Consider the following 18,407-nt stretch of genomic DNA (forward strand, 5'->3'; position numbering starts at 1 on the left):
TCTACCTCCACCAGGTCTCTAAGATGTCTACAATGTTTGCCTTTATTTAGTCAAGTAAATCAGACCTAGGCTTTTTTTTTTTGCAAACAATTATATCTAATATGAATATAATAATAGAATGTCTGCGTTGCTTATGTTGTGCTTTCTCCTGTTGGTTTATCACTCGCATGTTAGTATCTATCTGAGACCTCAGTGTGAGGGTTCAAGCAAACCAATTATGTTACGGTTAAGCGCTTAAAGTCTCCCAAATCGTCACTGGTCCCCTTGGTTTATTCATATATGTTTTAATGAAAACAATTTTTTCTTTGTACTTTCTTTGTTCTTATACATTTGAACATTTGGTATAGTATAAATTTACTTAGCTTTATGAGCGAAAAGTAGTGTTGGCTTCAGAGGGATTTTGCTCCGACATGAATCATGTTTCACCACCGAGCGGTTTTTTCAAGGATACCCCCTCTTATTAGCGCTATGCTAGAACTAGGGGGCATGCAATGAAGCGACAAAGTAGTAAATTTAAAACAAATCAGAGAAAATCTTTCTTCACTCAACGTGTAATTAAACTCTGGAATTCGTTGACAGAGAATGTGATAAAGGCAGTTAGCTTAGCGGGGTTTAAAAAAAGATTTGGACGGCTTCCTAAAGGAAAAGTCCATAGACCATTATTAAAATGACTTGGGGAAAATCCACTGCTTATTTCTGGGATAAGGAGCATAAAATGTATTGAACTTTATTGGGCTCTTGCCAGGTATTTGTGACTTAGATTGGCCACTGTTGGAAACAGGATGCTGGACTTGATGGACCTTTGGTCTGTCCCAGTATGGCAATACTTATGTACTTATGATCTGTATTGTTTTTATTATATCTAATACTAGATTCTGTTTATGATGGATGTATAACTGACATTTGTACAATACCCTGAACCAACAGGATAGGTGGTTCACCAAACAAACAAACAAACAAATAATTACCTATTGCAGTATTAATGCCACCAACATTTATATCATTTTCATCATCAAATTCTATTCGGACTCCTTTTCCATTGCCTGCAGACACACCGCAACCTCCACTTCGACACAGAGAGATAGGAACAACTCCATATACATAAGCCAACATAATAGGAACACCAATACCTACAAAGAGAGCAAGGTACCATGTTGGATGTATAACTAAAAGCACATTAAAATTATTTTCTTATACTGAGGAAATTACTAAGGCTTCTTTGTAAGCATTGTAAAAGGTACATTCAAATTGTGTGAGCTGAAATTAAATTTTATGAGCACCTAGTTCATAGCAAACTGCCATCTGGAACGACATGAAGACCTAAGTCAAACACCATGTTATCAGACAAAAGAATATTTGTTACACTTCAAGTGAAATTTGTTCTTATGTGCTAATTTCCTTTCCTTAAGTCCTGCTAGACCAGTCCAAATGAGTAGGTTATGTCCCCCCAACCTGAAGATGGAGGCAGAAAACACAGAGCATAAGGTATGGTGCAGTCCTGGAATTTGCAGGCATAGGAGCCAGCTTTGTGGGTGCTTGAGCACCCCCAATATTGAGAAAATTCCTTGTATGTGTCCAGAGAGGTGTTATTTCCATTGGGCTTAGGACCCCCAATAATTTTGAAAAGTTGGCTCCTATGCTTGCAGGTATAGATAGTATTGACAAAGCAGATCTACAAAATTTGAACAGCATTATTCACTAATCTCATGCAACAGCATTATAGATACCAACTCAATAAACCAAGGCTATAGTGCAGCGACACAACACCCCAGCATAGAGCAACATTATAATGGAACATCAATAAGACAGAATTATAAGGTAGCATTATGGATCAGGCCACGAAGGTCCCAGCTTTGGCAAAAAGAGAGAAAAATGTAGATAATGACCATATAGCCTATTTCAGTCTGCCCATCCATGCTATCTACTCTCCTTAGTACTCCCTTAGAGATCCTATGTACTTGTCCCAAGCTCTCTTGAATTCAGATACTGTTTCCATCTCCACAACTCCCACCGAAAGGCCGTTCCATTAATTCACCACCCTTTCCATGAAGAAGTATTTCCTCAGGTTACCTGAGTCTATCCCCTTTCACCTTTATGGAGCACCTGGTTCAGGAACCAACAAGATGGGGAACAATTCTAGACCTAGTTCTTTGTGGAGCGCATGATCTGATACAGAAGGTAATGGTGTTCGGGCCGCTTGAGAACAGTGATCATAACATGATCAGATTTGATATAAGCTCTGGAGTAAGTACACACAGGAAATCCAATAGGCTAGCATTTAACTTTCAAAAAGGAGACTATGATAAAATGAGAAGAATGGTGAAAAAACAAACTCACAGAAGCACTGCAAAGGTCAAAATTTTACATCAGGCATGGATGCTGTTCAAAAATACCATCCTGGAAGCCCAGGCCAAACATATTTCATGTAATAAAAAAGGAGGAAGGAAGACCAATGACAGCCGGCATGGTTAAAAAGTGATGTGATGCTATTAGAGCTAAAAGAAAATCCTTCAGAATATGAAAGAATGATTCAACTGAAAGTAATAGGATAGAGTACAAGGATGGCAAGTTAAATGCAAAGCGCTGATAAGGAAGGCAAAGAGAACTTTGAAAAGAAGATTGAACTGGAGGCAAAAAACACATAAAAACTTTTTTTTTTTTTAAGGTATATTAGAAGCAAGATGTCAGCAAAAGAATCAGTTGGACTGCTAGATGACCGAGGGGTAAAAAGGGCACTCAGGGAAGACAAAGCCATAGTGGAGAGATGAAATTAATTCTTTGCTTCTGTCTTCACCAAGAAAGACATGGAGAGATATCGGTGCCAGAAATGGTATTCAATGCTGATGAGTCAGAGAAACTGAATTCAATCTCTGCAAACCTGGAAGTCACATTAGAAGTCACTGACTAGGAAAAGGATCTAGGTGTCACTACTGACGATATGTTCCTAGGTGGTTAGATTAGATCACTGGATTCTTTATATAAAGCCTTTCTGTGGTACACCTGAAAGCAGTTTACACATTACATACAGGTATTCTCTCTGTCCCTAGTGGGTTCAAAATCAAAGTTTTTCTTTATCTGGGGTAATAGAGGGTTAAGTGACTTGCCCAGGGTCATAGTGACTACAGTGAGAATCAAATCCAGTACAACTAGCTCTCAGCATTCTGAGCTAACCATTAAGCTACTCCTCCACAAATAAAAGCTCGTGACATGAGATTCAGCACTGGTCCCCACTGAACTAGAAGCAAACACAATCCAGAAGGAAACTGCCAGGTAAGTAGGTCTGTCTGTCTGAATAAATGAATGAATGAATGAATGAATGAATGAATCAATCAATAAATAAATATCAAACATATAAACGGCAAGTGACCGACTCACCTGCAAATGCGCAGTACAGACTTCCCTCTCTGTCCCGCCCTCGCGTCAAGACGTCATGACGTCAGAACAGAGAGGGAAACGGAGTCGGAGTCACTGTCGGACGCTGCCGCCTGGAAACGAAAATCGCGCGAACCAACCTCCACCCCCGCTCTCCTCCGCACTGGGCCCCCTGCACTGACCTGACTGCGCCTCTCACCTCCGTGTGCAAGCGCTGCAGGCAGCAGCAGAGCGATCTGCTGCTGCCTGCAGCGCTTTCACACGGAGGTGAGAGGCGCTGTCAGGTCAGTGCAGGGGGCCCGGCACGGAGGGGGGAGGGAGTGGCGGCGAGGAGGGTAGCTGGAAATCTTGCCCGTTTTTACGGGCTTAACGGCTAGTCAATAAATAAATAAATACATAAGCAAGCTAGCTCATACCAGAAAACTGTTGCTGCTAGGGAATTCCATTTTCAGAGGCATTAACTTTGGAATACAGTTCAAGGGGCCCAACAAAGTGAAATGCTTCCAGGATCCTCAGCTACAAGGAGTACCAGGCAAATACTGATTAAAATCAGAGAACAAACTAAGGAGTCCAACACTGATGTTCTTATCCACCTAGGAGTAAATGACCTAGCCAATAATACCCCATGAGGCATATTTTCAAAGCACTTAGCTTCCAAAGTAGAGAGCTGCACGGCTTCCGTCCCCGCGGGAATCCCGCGGAACCCGCGGGATTCCCGCAGGGACGGAGGCAGTTCCTGCGGGGTTCCCGCGGGGATGGAAGCACTTCTGCGGGGTTCCCGCGGGGACGGAGGCAGTTCCTGCGGGGTTCCCGCGGGATGGAACCAGTTCTGTGGGCTTCCCGTGGAAGTGTAAGCTGCACCTGCACTAGCCTCTCATCTACCGAATACCAATTTATTTGAGCGCTGTCTCTTCCTCCTCTTCTTCCTTGCTTTAACAGCATAAATGTGGAAAGTCTTCCGTTAAGGAGGTGGTAGAGTCACAAATGATGACGGAATTCAAAAAGGCGTGGGATGAACACAGAGGATCTCTAATTAGAAAATGGAAGTTATATAAAAGCTAACCTTAAATGGCTGCATGTGTGTGTGGATATGTCAAGTGACACTTAGATGGCGACTCTGGCTGTGATGAACTAGAGCTGATACCTGGCAGACTTGTATGGTCTGTGTCTCATACATGGCAATCTGGTGTAGGATGGGCTGGAAAGGGCTTAGACAGCAACTTCAGTGGCTGGAACATAAGGACAGTATTGGACAGACTTTTTCGGTCTGTGTCCCACAAATGAGAACATGAATAGGCTGGAGTGGGCTTCGATGGTAACTCCAGCAGTTGGAACATAAGGATGGGGCCAGATAGACTCCTGTAGTCTTTGTTCCAGAAACATGAAAGAAAGACCATAATCAAGTATATAATATCACACTCGTTGATTTAATGATGAATTGATCATGAGTGTGACTATTGGGCAGAGTGGATGGACCGTTCAGGTCTATTTGCTGTCACTTACTATGTTACTGTTAATCCTCTTTGCTCCCAGGCTGGTGCACAGACCTCAGCTCTGACACAGGCACGAGAATCAGATGTCACCTGACCTACTGGCGCGTGCATGTGGCGTGAATGGACTCATCCTCAGCACACACTGTCAGTGAATCAGAGACAAATCTTACATGTGCGCACCAGAGTGTTCCAAGTTTCAACTTCTATTCCTTCCTTGCCTACAGTGCTGTGGCTCAAATCCAGAAAGGGAGCTGACTGGAACTTTCTTTTATGTACTGTTAAATTCTTACGGGGATGGGTGGGGATGGGTTAAATTCTTGCGGGGACGGGTGGGGACGGGTTGGGATGGTTTTAATTTTTGCGGGGATGGGTGGGGACGGGTAAGATTCCAGCGGGGATGGGTGGGGACGGGTAAGATTCCAGCAGGGACGGGCGGGGATGGGTAGGATTTCTGTCCCCGTGCAACTCTCTATTCCAAAGTTCCATAGGTTTCTATGGAACTTTGGAAGGCTAAGTGCTTTGAAAATATGCCTCCATGTAGCGCAGAGAGCTTTTTGCAAGCTGGGGGAGGAGGTTAAAACCTTTGGTACAAATGATAGCTTTTTCTGAAGTACTACTTAATTTTGGAAAGGGAGAGAAAAGTTTACAAAATATCGAGAGCTTCAATAGATAGCTCAAAGCCTGATGTCATTAAGAAAGTTTTAGGTACATAGGAGGATGGGGCAAAACATGGAAAAACAAAAGACTATATATTGTAACAATGGGCTGCATCTCACTGGCAGGAAAAATCCTTGGTAAGTTCAGACAATAGGCGTTTATACTAGAAGGCAGGGGTGGCATATGAATGCAGGTCGCTTCCAGTGGTCACGCCCAGCAAAAGACAAGATGTGACAGTAGAAAAAGAAAGCAATGAAAACGATGAAAAAGCAAAGAAAACAATGAAAACAATGTTAGCAAATCACTTCTTACCAACTCAGAGTGAGACTGAAAAAACAAAAGAGAAGATGAGACTGCCACTGAAATGTAGCTGGAAAGCAATGACCACAAACGCCCGTAGTCTAAGCAAGGAAGTTCATAATCTGCGAGCTCTGATGATACAAGCAGACTTAGATATTGTTCAGCGATTCCCATAAATGGGACACAAACATACTGGACTATAATCTATTTAGGAATGGCACATATGGATGAAAAGATGGGAGGAGTAGCTCTGTATGTGAGACATGATATCAAAGTGATTGAAATGCAGGGAGCCAGGAAAAAAAAAAGATCACCTTGAAAAGAGAAAATGGAACCTCTGTCCACACGAGTGTTGTGTACAGACCTCTGAAACATTCACCGCAACTAGATAAAGATCTGGTTACAGATATCCAAATGTTGGGAAAGAAAGAAGAGGAGCTTTGCTGGGAGAATTCAACTTGCCGGATGTGGATGGAACCCACGAGGGAAGAAGTGACACAGGATCTGGTGCTCACAAATGGGGAAAGTATGTCTAATGTACGAATGGGTGCTCACCTGGGCAGTGGTGATCATCAAACGGTTTGGTTTGATATAACAGCTAAAGCAGAAGAGGCAGCCGCTCAAAATTCAAAGTCCTGGATTTCAAACATGCTGACTTTCATAAAAGAGGGGAGTACCTGAAGAAAAAGCTCATGGGTTGGAAGGACACATAAGAAGTGGAAAGACAGTGGTCCAGACTGAAAGGAGCTATGAATAAGGCTACTGACCTTTATGTAAGGAGAGTAAATAAAAGCATCCTATTGTGGACTAAAAACTAGTTAAAAGATAGAAAACAGAGAGCAGGGTTAAATGGTCAGTATTCTAAATGGAGAAGGGTAGATAGTGGCATTCCTCAGGGGTCTGTGCTGGGAACACTGCTTTTTAACATATTTATAAATGACCTAGAGATGGGAGTAACTAGTGAGGTAATTAAATTTGCTGATGACACAAAGTTATTCGAAGTCGTTACATCGCGAGAGGATTGTGAAAAATTACAAGAGGACCTTACGAGACTGGTCGTCTAAATGGCAGATGACGTTTAATGTAAGCAAGTCCAAAGTGATGCATGTAGGAAAAAGGAACCCGAATTATAGCTACGTCATGCAAGGTTCCACGTTAGGAGTCACCGACTAAGAAAGGGATCTAGGTGTCATCGTTGATGATACGTTGAAACCTTCTGCTCAGTGTGCTGCTGCGGATAAGAAAGCAAATAGAATGTTAGGTATTATTAGGAAAGCAATGGAAAACAAAAATGAGGATGTTACAATGCCTTTGTATCACTCCATGGTGCGACTGCACCTCAAATATTGTGTTCAATTCTGGTCGTCGCATCTCAAAAAAGATATAGTGGAATTAGAAAAGGTGCAGAGAAGGGCGACGAAAATGATAAAGGGGATGGGACAACTTCCCTATGAGGAAAGGCTAAAGCGGCTAGGGCTCTTCAGCTTGGAGAAAAGGCGACTGAGGGGAGCTATAATAGAGGTCTATAAAATAATGAGTGAAGTTGAACAGGTAGACGTGAAGTGTCTGTTTACGCTTTCCAAAAATACTAGGACTAGGGGGCATGCGATGAAGTTACAAAGTAGTAAATTTAAAACAAATCGGCAAAACTTTTTCTTCACTCAACGTGTAATTAAACTCTGGAATTAGTTTCCAGAGAATGTGGTAAAGGCAGTTAGCTTAGCAGAGTTTTAAAAAAAAAGTTTGGATGGCTTCCTAAAGGAAAAGTCCATAGACCATTATTAAATTGGACTTGGGGAAAATCCACTATTTCTGGGATAAGCAGTATAAATGTTTTGTACTTTTTTGGGGATCTTACCAGGTATTTGTGACCTGGATGGTCACTGTTGGAAACAGGATGCTGGGTTTGATGGACCTTTGGTCTTTCCCAGTATGACAATACTTATGTACTTATGAAACTAATATTGTTTTCCAAGCATGTGGATGAGAAAATGAAGGCTAAAGAGTTGGCGTTCATGAAATACAGAAGAGGAGGAACACAGAGAGGAATGCCGGATGAAAATGAAAGAAGCCAAGACAGATATATGTCTGGCAAAAGTGCAAACAGAAGAATAAACGGCTAGAAATTTAAGGAGGTGAGAAAATAATTTTTTCAGGTATATTAGTGAAAGGAAGAAGGCTAAAAATGGGATTGTGAGACTCAAAGACACTATGAACCACTATGTGGAGAATGATGAGGGAACAGCAAATGTGCTAGACGAATACTTGTGTTCACAGAAGAAAATCCGGACCACAACTGGCTGGCAAAGGTACATATGAGCGTGGAGTGGATATAGCACAGTTCTTGGAAGATGGACAAAGCCATGGAACCGGACGGGATCCATCCCAGTATACTGAGGGAGCTCAGAGAGGTTCTGATGGGTCTGCTTAAAGATTTGTTTATCAGATTTTTGGAGACCGGAGAGGTTCCAATGGACTGGAGAAGAGCGGATGTGGTCCCTCTTCACAAAAGTGGTAACAGAAGAAGCTGGAAACTACAGGCTGGTAAACCTCACTTTGGTTATTGTACAAGTAATGGAAGCAAAGCTGAAGAAAAGGATAATGAATTTCCTAGAAATCAACAGGTTACAAGATCTAAGACAGCATGGTTTTACCAAAGGTAAATTGTGCCAAATGAATCTGATTAAATTCTTTTACTGTGTGATCACAGAATTGGATCGAGGATGTGTGCTAGATATAATCTACTTAGATTTCAGCAAAGCCTTTGACACAGTTCCTCATAGGAGGCTCTTGAATAAACTTGACAGGCTGAAGCTAGGACCCAAAGAAGAGAACTGGATTAGGAACTGGTTGACAGACAAATGCCAGAGGGTGGTAGTTAATGGAATTTACTTGAAGGAAGGAAAGATGAGCAGTGGAGTGCCTCAAGGATCTGTGCTGGAGCTGATTCTATTTGTGAGTGACATTGCTGAGGGGTTACAAGGCAAGGTTTGCCTTTTTGTGGATGATACCAAGATTTGTAACAGAATAGACACCCTGGAGGGAGTACAAAACATGAAAAGGGATCAGCAAAAGTTAGAAGAATGGTCTGTTTGGCAATTAAAATTCAATGCAAAAAAGTGAAGAGTGATGCACACAGGAAGCAGAAATCCAAGGGAGCCGTATGTGCTAGGAGGTAAGAGGCTGATATACACAGATAGAGAAGGACCTTGAGATGATATTATCTGAGGATCTGAAGGACATTAATCAGTGTGACAAGGCGGTGGCTGTAGCCAGAAGGATGTTAGGCTATACAGAGAGGCATAACCAGCAGAAGAAAGGAGGTGTTGATGCCCCTGTACAAGTTGTTTATGAGGCCCCACTTGGAATATTATGTTCAGTTTTGGAGGCTGTATCTTGCTAAGGATGGTAGACTTAGAACTAGTCAGGAAGTTCTTTTTCATGGAGAGGGTGGTTGATGCCTGGAACACCCTCTCGAGAGAGAGAGGTGGTGGAGAAGAAAATGGTGACAGGCCTCAAAAAGGCATGGAATGAACACAGAAGATCTCTAATTAGATAATGAATAGTATATATATATATATATATATATATATATATATGGAAAAAAAAACCTTAAATTGTGGCATGTGTGTTTGCAAGTCGAATGGCACTTTATATGGCAATTCTGGCTGTTAAGAACTAAGGCAGGTGCTGGGCAGGCTTCCACAGTCTAGGTCCCAGATATTACAATCCGGTTTAGAATGGGCTGCAGAGAGCTTTGACAAACTCCAGTAATTTGGAACGTGAGGATAGTGCCAGGCAGACTTTTACTGTCTGTCCCCTGCAACTGACAAGATGGATTTGGAAAGGCTGGAATGGGCTTCAACAAAAATGATAAAGGGGATGGGACGACTTCCCTATGAGGGAAGACTAAAGCGGCTATAGGGCTGTTCAGTTTGGAGAAAAGACGGCTAAGGGGAGATACAACAGAGGTCTATAAAATACTGAGTAGAGTGGAATAGGCAGACGTGAATCACTTGCTTACTCTTTCCAAAAACACTAGGACTAGGGGGACACGCAATGAAGCTACAAAGCAGTAAATTTAAAACGAATTGCAGAAAATATTTCTTCACTCAATGTGTAATTAAACTCTGGAATTTTTTGCCAGAGAATGTAGTAAAAGCAGTTAACTTAGCGGGGTTTAAAAAAGGTTTGGATAGCGTCTTAAAAGAAAAGTTCATAAGCCGTTATTGGGGAAAATTCATTGCTTATTCTAGGATCAGCAGCATAAAATGTATTGTACTGTTGTAAACTGGATTGGCCACTGTTGGAAACAGAAAGCTAGGTTTGATGGACCTTCGGTCTGTTCCAGTATGGCAACACTTATGTACTGGAAACTAAAGATGAGGCCTGGTGGACTTCAATAGTCTACGTCCCAGAAATGCTAAAGAATTATCAAGTATTTTATATCGTGTTCATCAATGGCTTAATCATGACTTGATAAATTAGCATAACTGTTGGGCAGACTGGATGGACCGATCAGGTCTTTATCTGCTGTCATTTACTATGCTACAATGTAAATAAATAAAAACTTTCAACATGGCACACAGCAACACCTCACTTAGCTTATCTGTGTAAGTTTTGTTCTTGAAATTAAAAATATCGAGTTGTTTGCTTACCTACAGTTACAGCAGCTACTACTGGAGACACTATCACAGACAAGGTTACACCACCTGCAATTGCCAAGTTTCTCTTGTGCTTTGAAATGTCTTTGCCTTCATATCGATTGTGAATCTTTGGAAGTTAAGGAATGAGAGAGGAGAAAACATTTTTATAAGAATCACTTTTTAAACTTTATGTTCAATTGGTTTCATTGATATTTCAGATGTTAAACCATGCTGATGTAGTAAATGCAAGTCCTACTTATGTTGTATACTTTCAATCAATTGTAATTGCAAAAGAAAGGGACGTCTTAAATATATTAAACTGGAAGGAAGACTTCTGATTCTCAGCTTCACATTCAAGAATTGTTTTTAGCTTAGTGTTACCATCATGAGTCAGAAAAACCTCCCCTCCCTCATCCCAAGATTTTTTAGCAATCTATTTTTGCAATTTCTTTTACACTAATCATCATGTCCCCTGTGCAGGTTAAAAAACAATCCACCTTGCACAATTTTAGTGAAATCTTTAACTTATGCTGTATATTTCATGGTCGCAGCAACTTAGCTTTAAGAAAACGGCATCGGAATAGAGTTCTCCGTTTCAGTAAAGCTTCTTCAGGAGCTGCTTAACTCTGTTGCTGCCACCCAATCTGCGGAGATTGGGTGGCAGCACCGGCGGTGGGAGGCGGGGCTAGTGCTGGGCAGACTTCTACGGTCTGTGCCCTGAAAAAGCGAAGATACTTACCTGTAGCAGGTATTCTCCGAGGACAGCAGGCTGATTGTTCTCACATGTGGGTCTATGTCCGTGGCGGCCCAGGAATCGGCAAAAAATTTTGCAAGCAAAATAAAATCAAAGTCTTTCAAGAGAGTTGCCCAGGAATCGGCAAAAAATTTTGCAAGCAAAATAAAATCAAAGTCTTTCAAGAGAGTTGCCCAGGAATCGGCAAAAAATTTTGCAAGCAAAATAAAATCAAAGTCTTTCAAGAGAGTTCCGTCGCGCGGGCAGCGCGAACCACGCACGCGCAAGCGTGCCTCTTTAGTTTAATCAAAAAGCATATAAGCAAGAAACAACAACAACTCCAAAGGGGAGGAGGGCAGGTTTGTGAGAAGAATCAGCCTGCTGTCCTCGGAGAATACCTGCTACAGGTAAGTATTTTCGCTTTCTCCAAGGACAAGCAGGCTGTTTGTTCTCACATGTGGGGTATCCCTAGCAACCAGGCTCACTCAAAACAATGAACACTGGTCAATTGGGCCTCGCAACTGTGAGGACATAACACAGATTTATTTATTTGTTACATTTATATCCCACATTTTACTTCTAACTTCCAGGTGCTGGGACTGAACCAAGCTCCTGCAAAAAGGACAGGTTTATTCTGACCCCTAAATCCCATACTTCTCAAATTGACTGGCTTTAGGTGCTGGGACTGAACCAAGCTCCTGCAAAAAGGACAGGTTTATTCTGACCCCTAAATCCCATACTTCTCAAATTGACTGGCTTTAGGTGAGAAACCTACCTGATATTGTCTTAAATTTTTAAGGCTTGTTGCTTAATCAATTTAATTAGCACTGGGAAACCTCTCTTTCTGTCTTTCTTTCTTTCTGTTCCTGCCAAGCTCTGATAGAGGGGAGGGGCATTTTTACATAGCTGAAACTGCTATAATTATTGGCAATATCTAGATTTATTTAAAAGGAAAGTTAATATCTAGGGCAGTTTTAAAAGTAAAATAAATTGTAAAGTCCTTGATCAGACACTAACTACCATTTTGGTCCATTCAGCTAGAGAATTCCCTTGATAACAGCACTTAGCTGACACATTGGGACTTATAATCCCACCCACCCCAGGGTTGTCCACTCATTTATAGACAAACCAAACCTCATTAACTTTACTCCTCAGTCATACACAGGCAGTCTTGCAGGCTGATACTCCAACATAGTACACCTGTTCATACCCATTTCAACCAATCAGGATGACTTTTATTCTCTGCAATAATTGTGATGCTTTAGTTCCAAGGCCAATCATCTGGAAACTTAAAGCTTGTCCTATCTGTCTTCAGCTATCTACTTTAAAACAAGAGCTCTATAAAGTAATGCAAGAATTAAATGCAATTAAAGCAACATATAGGACTGTGCAGAATCATAACTTCTCACCACTGCCTCAGAGAATAAAAACACAAAGGAACAGATGGTTCACAGTAGGCTCAGGCAGGATTCATCATGTGACACAGAAGCATCCGCCCGCACAAGTGTTGCCACTACAAAATTCTTTTGCTCCACTACAGCACTGTGATGTTCCTGAAACTAAAATTGAAGCAGAAGAAAAAGAAAAAGCAAGGAAGAGGGAACAAAAAGAGGAGAAGGTACCCAAAGAGAAAAGACACTCACAAATCACTAAACCCAAAACATATAAGTACATAAGTACATAAGTAGTGCCATACTGGGTAAGACCAAAGGTCCATCTAGCCCAGCATCCTGTCACCGACAGTGGCCAATCCAGGTCAAGGGCACCTGGCACGCTCCCCAAACGTAAAAACATTCCAGACAAGTTATACCTAAAAATGCGGAATTTTTCCAAGTCCATTTAATAGCGGTCTATGGACTTGTCCTTTAGGAATCTATCTAACCCCTTTTTAAACTCCGTCAAGCTAACCGCCCGTACCACGTTCTCCGGCAACGAATTCCAGAGTCTAATTACACGTTGGGTGAAGAAATATTTTCTCCGATTCGTTTTAAATTTACCACACTGTAGCTTCAACTCATGCCCTCTAGTCCTAGTATTTTTGGATAGCGTGAACAGTCGCTTCACATCCACCCGATCCATTCCACTCATTATTTTATACACTTCTATCATATCTCCCCTCAGCCGTCTCTTCTCCAAGTTGAAAAGCCCTAGCCTTCTCAGCCTCTCTTCATAGGAAAGTCGTCCCATCCCCACTATCATTTTCGTCGCCCTTCGCTGTACCTTTTCCAATTCTACTATATCTTTTTTGAGATACGGAGACCAGTACTGAACACAATACTCCAGGTGCGGTCGCACCATGGAGCGATACAACGGCATTATAACATCCGCACACCTGGACTCCATACCCTTCCTAATAACACCCAACATTCTATTCGCTTTCCTAGCCGCAGCAGCACACTGAGCAGAAGGTTTCAGCGTATCATCGACGACGACACCCAGATCCCTTTCTTGATCCGTAACTCCTAACGCGGAACCTTGCAAGACGTAGCTATAATTCGGGTTCCTCTTACCCACATGCATCACTTTGCACTTGTCAAAATTGAACTTCATCTGCCACTTGCAATGTAGTTGGAAAGCAATGACCACAAATGCTCACAGTCTAAGCAATAAAATTCATGACCTTCAAGCCCTGATGTTGGAGACTGACTTGGACATAGTTGCAGTCACAGAGACATGGCTCAATGGTTCCCATGAATGGGATGTAAACATACCAGGCTATATTAGTGAAAGGAGAAAGACTAAAAAGGGGATTGTGAGACTAAAAGATACAGCAAAACGCTATGTAGAAAATGATGAAGAAAAAGCCAATTTGCTAAATAGATACTTTTGTTCTGTTTTCACTGAAGAAAATCCTGGGGAAGGACCGAGAGGGACTGGCAAAAGTACACCTGAGAATGAAGTGGATAGAGCACCGTTCACGGAAGAGTGTGTGTATCAACAACTTGGAAAGCTAAAGGTGGACAAAGCCATGGGGCCGGACGGGATCCACCCCAGAATACTGAGGGAGCTCAGAGAGGTTCTGGCGGGTCCTCTTAAAGATTTGTTTAATAAATCCTTGGAGACAGGAGAGGTTCCGAGGGATTGGAGAACGGCGGAGGTGGTCCCTCTTCACAAAAGTGGTGATAGGGAGGAAGCTGGAAACTACAGGCCGGTAAGCCTCACTTCGGTTATTGGAAAAGTAATGGAAGCCATGCTGAAGGAAAGGATAGTGAATTTCCTGGAAGCCAATAAGTTGCAAGATCCGAGACAACATGGTTTCACCAGAGGGAAATTGTGCCAAACGAATCTCATTGAATTCTTTGACTGGGTGACAGGAGAATTAAATCAAGGACGTGCTATGGACGTCATCTACTTAGATTTCAGCAAGGCTTTTGACACGGTTCCCCACAGGAGGCTCTTCAATAAACTAGAAGGGCTGAAAATAAGACTCGAAGTGGTGAACTGGATTAGGAACTGGTTGACGGGCAGACGCCAGAGGGTGGTGGTAAATGGAGTTCGCTCGGAGGAGGGAAAGGTGAGTAGTGGAGTGCCTCAGGGATCGGTGCTGGGGCCCATTCTGTTCAATATATTTGTGAGTGACGTTGCCGAAGGGTTACAAGGTAAAGTTTGCCTTTTTGCGAATGACACCAAGATTTGCAACAGAGTGGACACCCCGGAGGGAGTGGAAAACATGAAAAAAGATCTGAAGAAGCTGGAAGAATGGTCTAACATTTGGCAATTAAAATTCAGTGCGAAGAAATGCAAAGTGATGCACTTAGGGAGTAGAAATCCAAGGGAGGCGTATGTGTTAGGTGCGGAGAGCCTGATAGACACGGACGGGGAGAGGGATCTTGGGGTAATAGTATCTGAGGACCTGAAGGCGATGAAACAGTGCAAGAAGGCGGTGGCCGTAGCGAGAAGGTTGCTAGGCTGTATAGAGAGAGGTGTGACCAGCAGAAGAAAGGAGGTTTTAATGCCCCTGTATAAGACGTTGATGAGGCCCCACCTGGAGTATTGTGTTCAGTTTTGGAGGCTGTACCTTGCGAAGGATGTTAAAAAAATGGAAGCGGTGCAAAGAAAAGCTACGAGGATGGTATGGGAGTTGCGTTCCAAGACGTATGAAGAGAGACTTGCTGACCTGAACATGTATACTCTGGAGGAAAGGAGGAACAGGGGTGATATGATACAGACGTTCAAATATTTGAAAGGTATTAATCCGCAAACAAATCTTTTCCGGAGATGGGAAGGCGGTAGAACGAGAGGACATGAAATGAGATTGAAGGGGGGCAGACTCAGGAAAGATGTCAGGAAGTATTTCTTCACAGAGAGGGTGGTGAACGCTTGGAATGCCCTCCCACGGGAGGTGGTGGAGATGAAAACGGTAACGGAATTCAAACATGCGTGAGATAGGCATAAAGGAATCCTGTGCAGAAGGAATGGATCCACAGAAGCTTAGCTGAAATTGGGTGGCGGGGGGGGGGGGAAGAGGGGTTGATGGTTGAGAGGCTAGGATACGGGAGGGCAGACTTATACGGGGTCTGTGCCAGAGCCGGTGATGGGAGGCGGGACTGGTGGTTGGGAGGCGGGAAATACTGCTGGACAGACTTATACGGTCTGTGCCCTGAATAAGACAGGTACAAATCAAGGTAAGGTATACACATATGAGTTTATCGTGGGCAGACTAGATGGACCGTGCAGGTCTTTTTCTGCCGTCATCTACTATGTTACTATATATATTTTCCCACCTATTTGTAGGCTCAATGTGGCTTACATAGTACCAGAAAGGTGTTACAGACTCCGGTGTAAACAAATACAAAGTAATGTTGTGGTAATATAAAGTTCATGTGGCACAGCCACACTAGGGAATCGTACAATGGAAGAGTTGTGTTGTGTCCATTACGTTCTTTAGTTTTGTTGTGTTGCAGAGATCAGGCATTTATGTTGGATCGGTAGGGTATGCCTTTTTAAACAGGTTAGTTTTTAGTGTTTTCCGGAAGTTTAGGTGGTCATTCGTAGTTTTCAAGGCTTGTGGTCATTCGAAGTTTTCAAGGCTTTTGGTAATGCGTTCCACAGTTGTGTGCTTATGTAGTAAAAACTGGATGCGTAAGTTGATTTGTATTTGAGTCCTTTGCAGCTTCGGTAGCACAGATTTAAGAACATTCGTGTCGATTCGGATGTGTTTCTAGTTGGTAGGTCGATGAAGTCTGTCATGTATCTCGGAGCTTCACCGTAGATAATTCTGTGAACCAGAGTGCAGATTTTGAAAGCAATGCATTCTTTGATTGGGAGCCAGTGTAGTTTTTCGCGAAGGGGTTTTGCACTTTCAAATCGCGTTTTTTCCGAAGATAAGCCTAGCTGCCATGTTTTCAGCGGTCTGAAGTTTCTTTAAGGTTTGTTCTTTGCATCCTGCATAAATTCCATTGCAGTAGTCTACATGGCTTAGTACCATTGTTTGTGTCAGGTTGCGAAATGTTCCCCTCGGGATGAATTGTTTCACAAGTTTGAGTTTCCACATTGAGTGGAACATTTTCTTTGTTGTGGATGTCACTTGGCTCTCTAGTGTTAAGTTGCTGTCCATTGTAACGCTGAGGATTTTCAGGCTGTCTGAGATAGGGAGGGTGTAATCTGGGGTGTTGATAATTGTGGGGTTATCCGCACTGTGTAGGAATGAGAGGATGAGACCGTGTGTTTTTTCTTTGTTGAGTTTTAGTTGAAATGCATTTGCCCAAGAGTCCACGATGTTCAAGTTGATCTTGATTTTGTTGGTGATTTCTGTCAGTTTAGATTTGTAAGGGATGTATATTGTGACATCGTCTGCATAGATGAAAGGGATAAGGCCTTGGTTGGATAAGGAGTTGGCTAGTGGGGTCATCATTAGGTTGAAGAGGATCGGTGATAGCGGTGATCCTTGTGCTACTCCGCAGTCTGCTTTCCATGGTGGTGATATGTTTGAGTTTGATTTTACTTGATATGTTCTTGTGGTTAGGAAACCCTTGATCCAGCTAAGTATGTTTCCACCAACCCAAACTTATCTAGTAATCTTATTAACATATTATGGTTTACCATGTTGAATGCACTAGACATGTCGAATTGGAGGAGGAGGATGTTTTTGCCTATTACTATTTCCTGCTTGAATTTGGCTAGGAGAGTAGTACTGTTTCTGTGCTGTGGAGGGGGCGAAAACCTGACTGCAATTTGTGTAATATTGAGAATTTGTTTATATAATCTGTAAGTTGTTTGGTTACCATGCTTTCCATCAGTTTGACTGACAATGGAATGGATGCTACTGGACAGTAGTTAGTGATTTCATTTGTTTTTTTCTTGGTGTCTTTTGGTATCGGAGTGAGTAGGATATTGCCATTTTCCTTAGGGAAGAGAACTTGCTGAAGCACATAGTTTAGGTGGGATGTGAAGTCTGCTATGAAGCGGTCAGGGGCGGATTTCATTAGGTAGTTGGGACAGGTATCTAAGTTTACAGTGAGTGTTGGAGAACCTGCTGATCGCCTGTGCAACTGCATCGACGGTAAGGAGGGCGAATTTTAACCAGATTCAGTCAGCTGGGTATTCTCAAGTGGTTGGGTCCAACTCATTAAGGAAGATTTCGATGTCAGTGTTGTCCTGAGGTAGCATGTTGCGTAGGTTTGCAATTTGCTCATTGAAATACTTACAAAGTTTGTCTGCAGATGGGATGTCTTTACTCGATGTAGTGACCAAGTTGGTGTCTAGGAGTTTGTTCACGAGTTGGTATAATTTCTTTGTGTCTTTGTAATCTGTCCCTATTTTAGCTTTATAGTATGATCTTTTGGTCTGTCTTATTGCGTATTTGTATTTTCTTTGTGATTGTTTCCATGTGTTGAGTGTGTGTTCGTCTTTTGTTTTTCTCCATGCTCGTTCGAATTGCCTGGATTGTGTTTTTAGCTTTTTCAGTTCATCATTGAACCATGGTATCGCGTTATGCTTACGTGAGGTTCTTGTTCATAAGGGTGCTATGTCATCTAGTATGCATTTGCATCTTTTATCCCATTCCACGAGGTAATATATGGAGTCTGTTTGTGCTGTCCATTCATTGTTGTATATCTGTTGCCAGAATGTTTTCATGTCTACTTGACCTCTTGTGCTATAGGATGTGTGTTCTTGTATTTGGTGTAATCCCTTTTTCCGCCAGTGTAGGGATAAATTTAATTTGTAGTGATCAGTCCAGGCTGTTTCTGTCCATTTAATATCTGT

General features: G+C 42.3%; 1 protein-coding gene across 1 annotated transcript in view; it reads right to left on the minus strand.

Moving 5' to 3' along the window:
- RNF19A (ring finger protein 19A, RBR E3 ubiquitin protein ligase) overlaps nt 1-18,407 on the minus strand; it is a 104,896-nt gene that overhangs the window by 38,251 nt on the left and 48,238 nt on the right. Inside the window, exons 6-7 of the mRNA XM_030217305.1 lie at nt 10,481-10,595; nt 969-1,130 (exon numbers count right to left, since the gene is read on the minus strand). Of these exons, the coding sequence (XP_030073165.1) occupies nt 969-1,130; nt 10,481-10,595 (277 nt within the window). The remainder of the gene's footprint in view (nt 1-968; nt 1,131-10,480; nt 10,596-18,407) is intronic.

The sequence above is a fragment of the Microcaecilia unicolor genome, chromosome 1 (assembly GCF_901765095.1).
Source record: "Microcaecilia unicolor chromosome 1, aMicUni1.1, whole genome shotgun sequence".
NCBI lineage: Eukaryota > Metazoa > Chordata > Amphibia > Gymnophiona > Siphonopidae > Microcaecilia > Microcaecilia unicolor.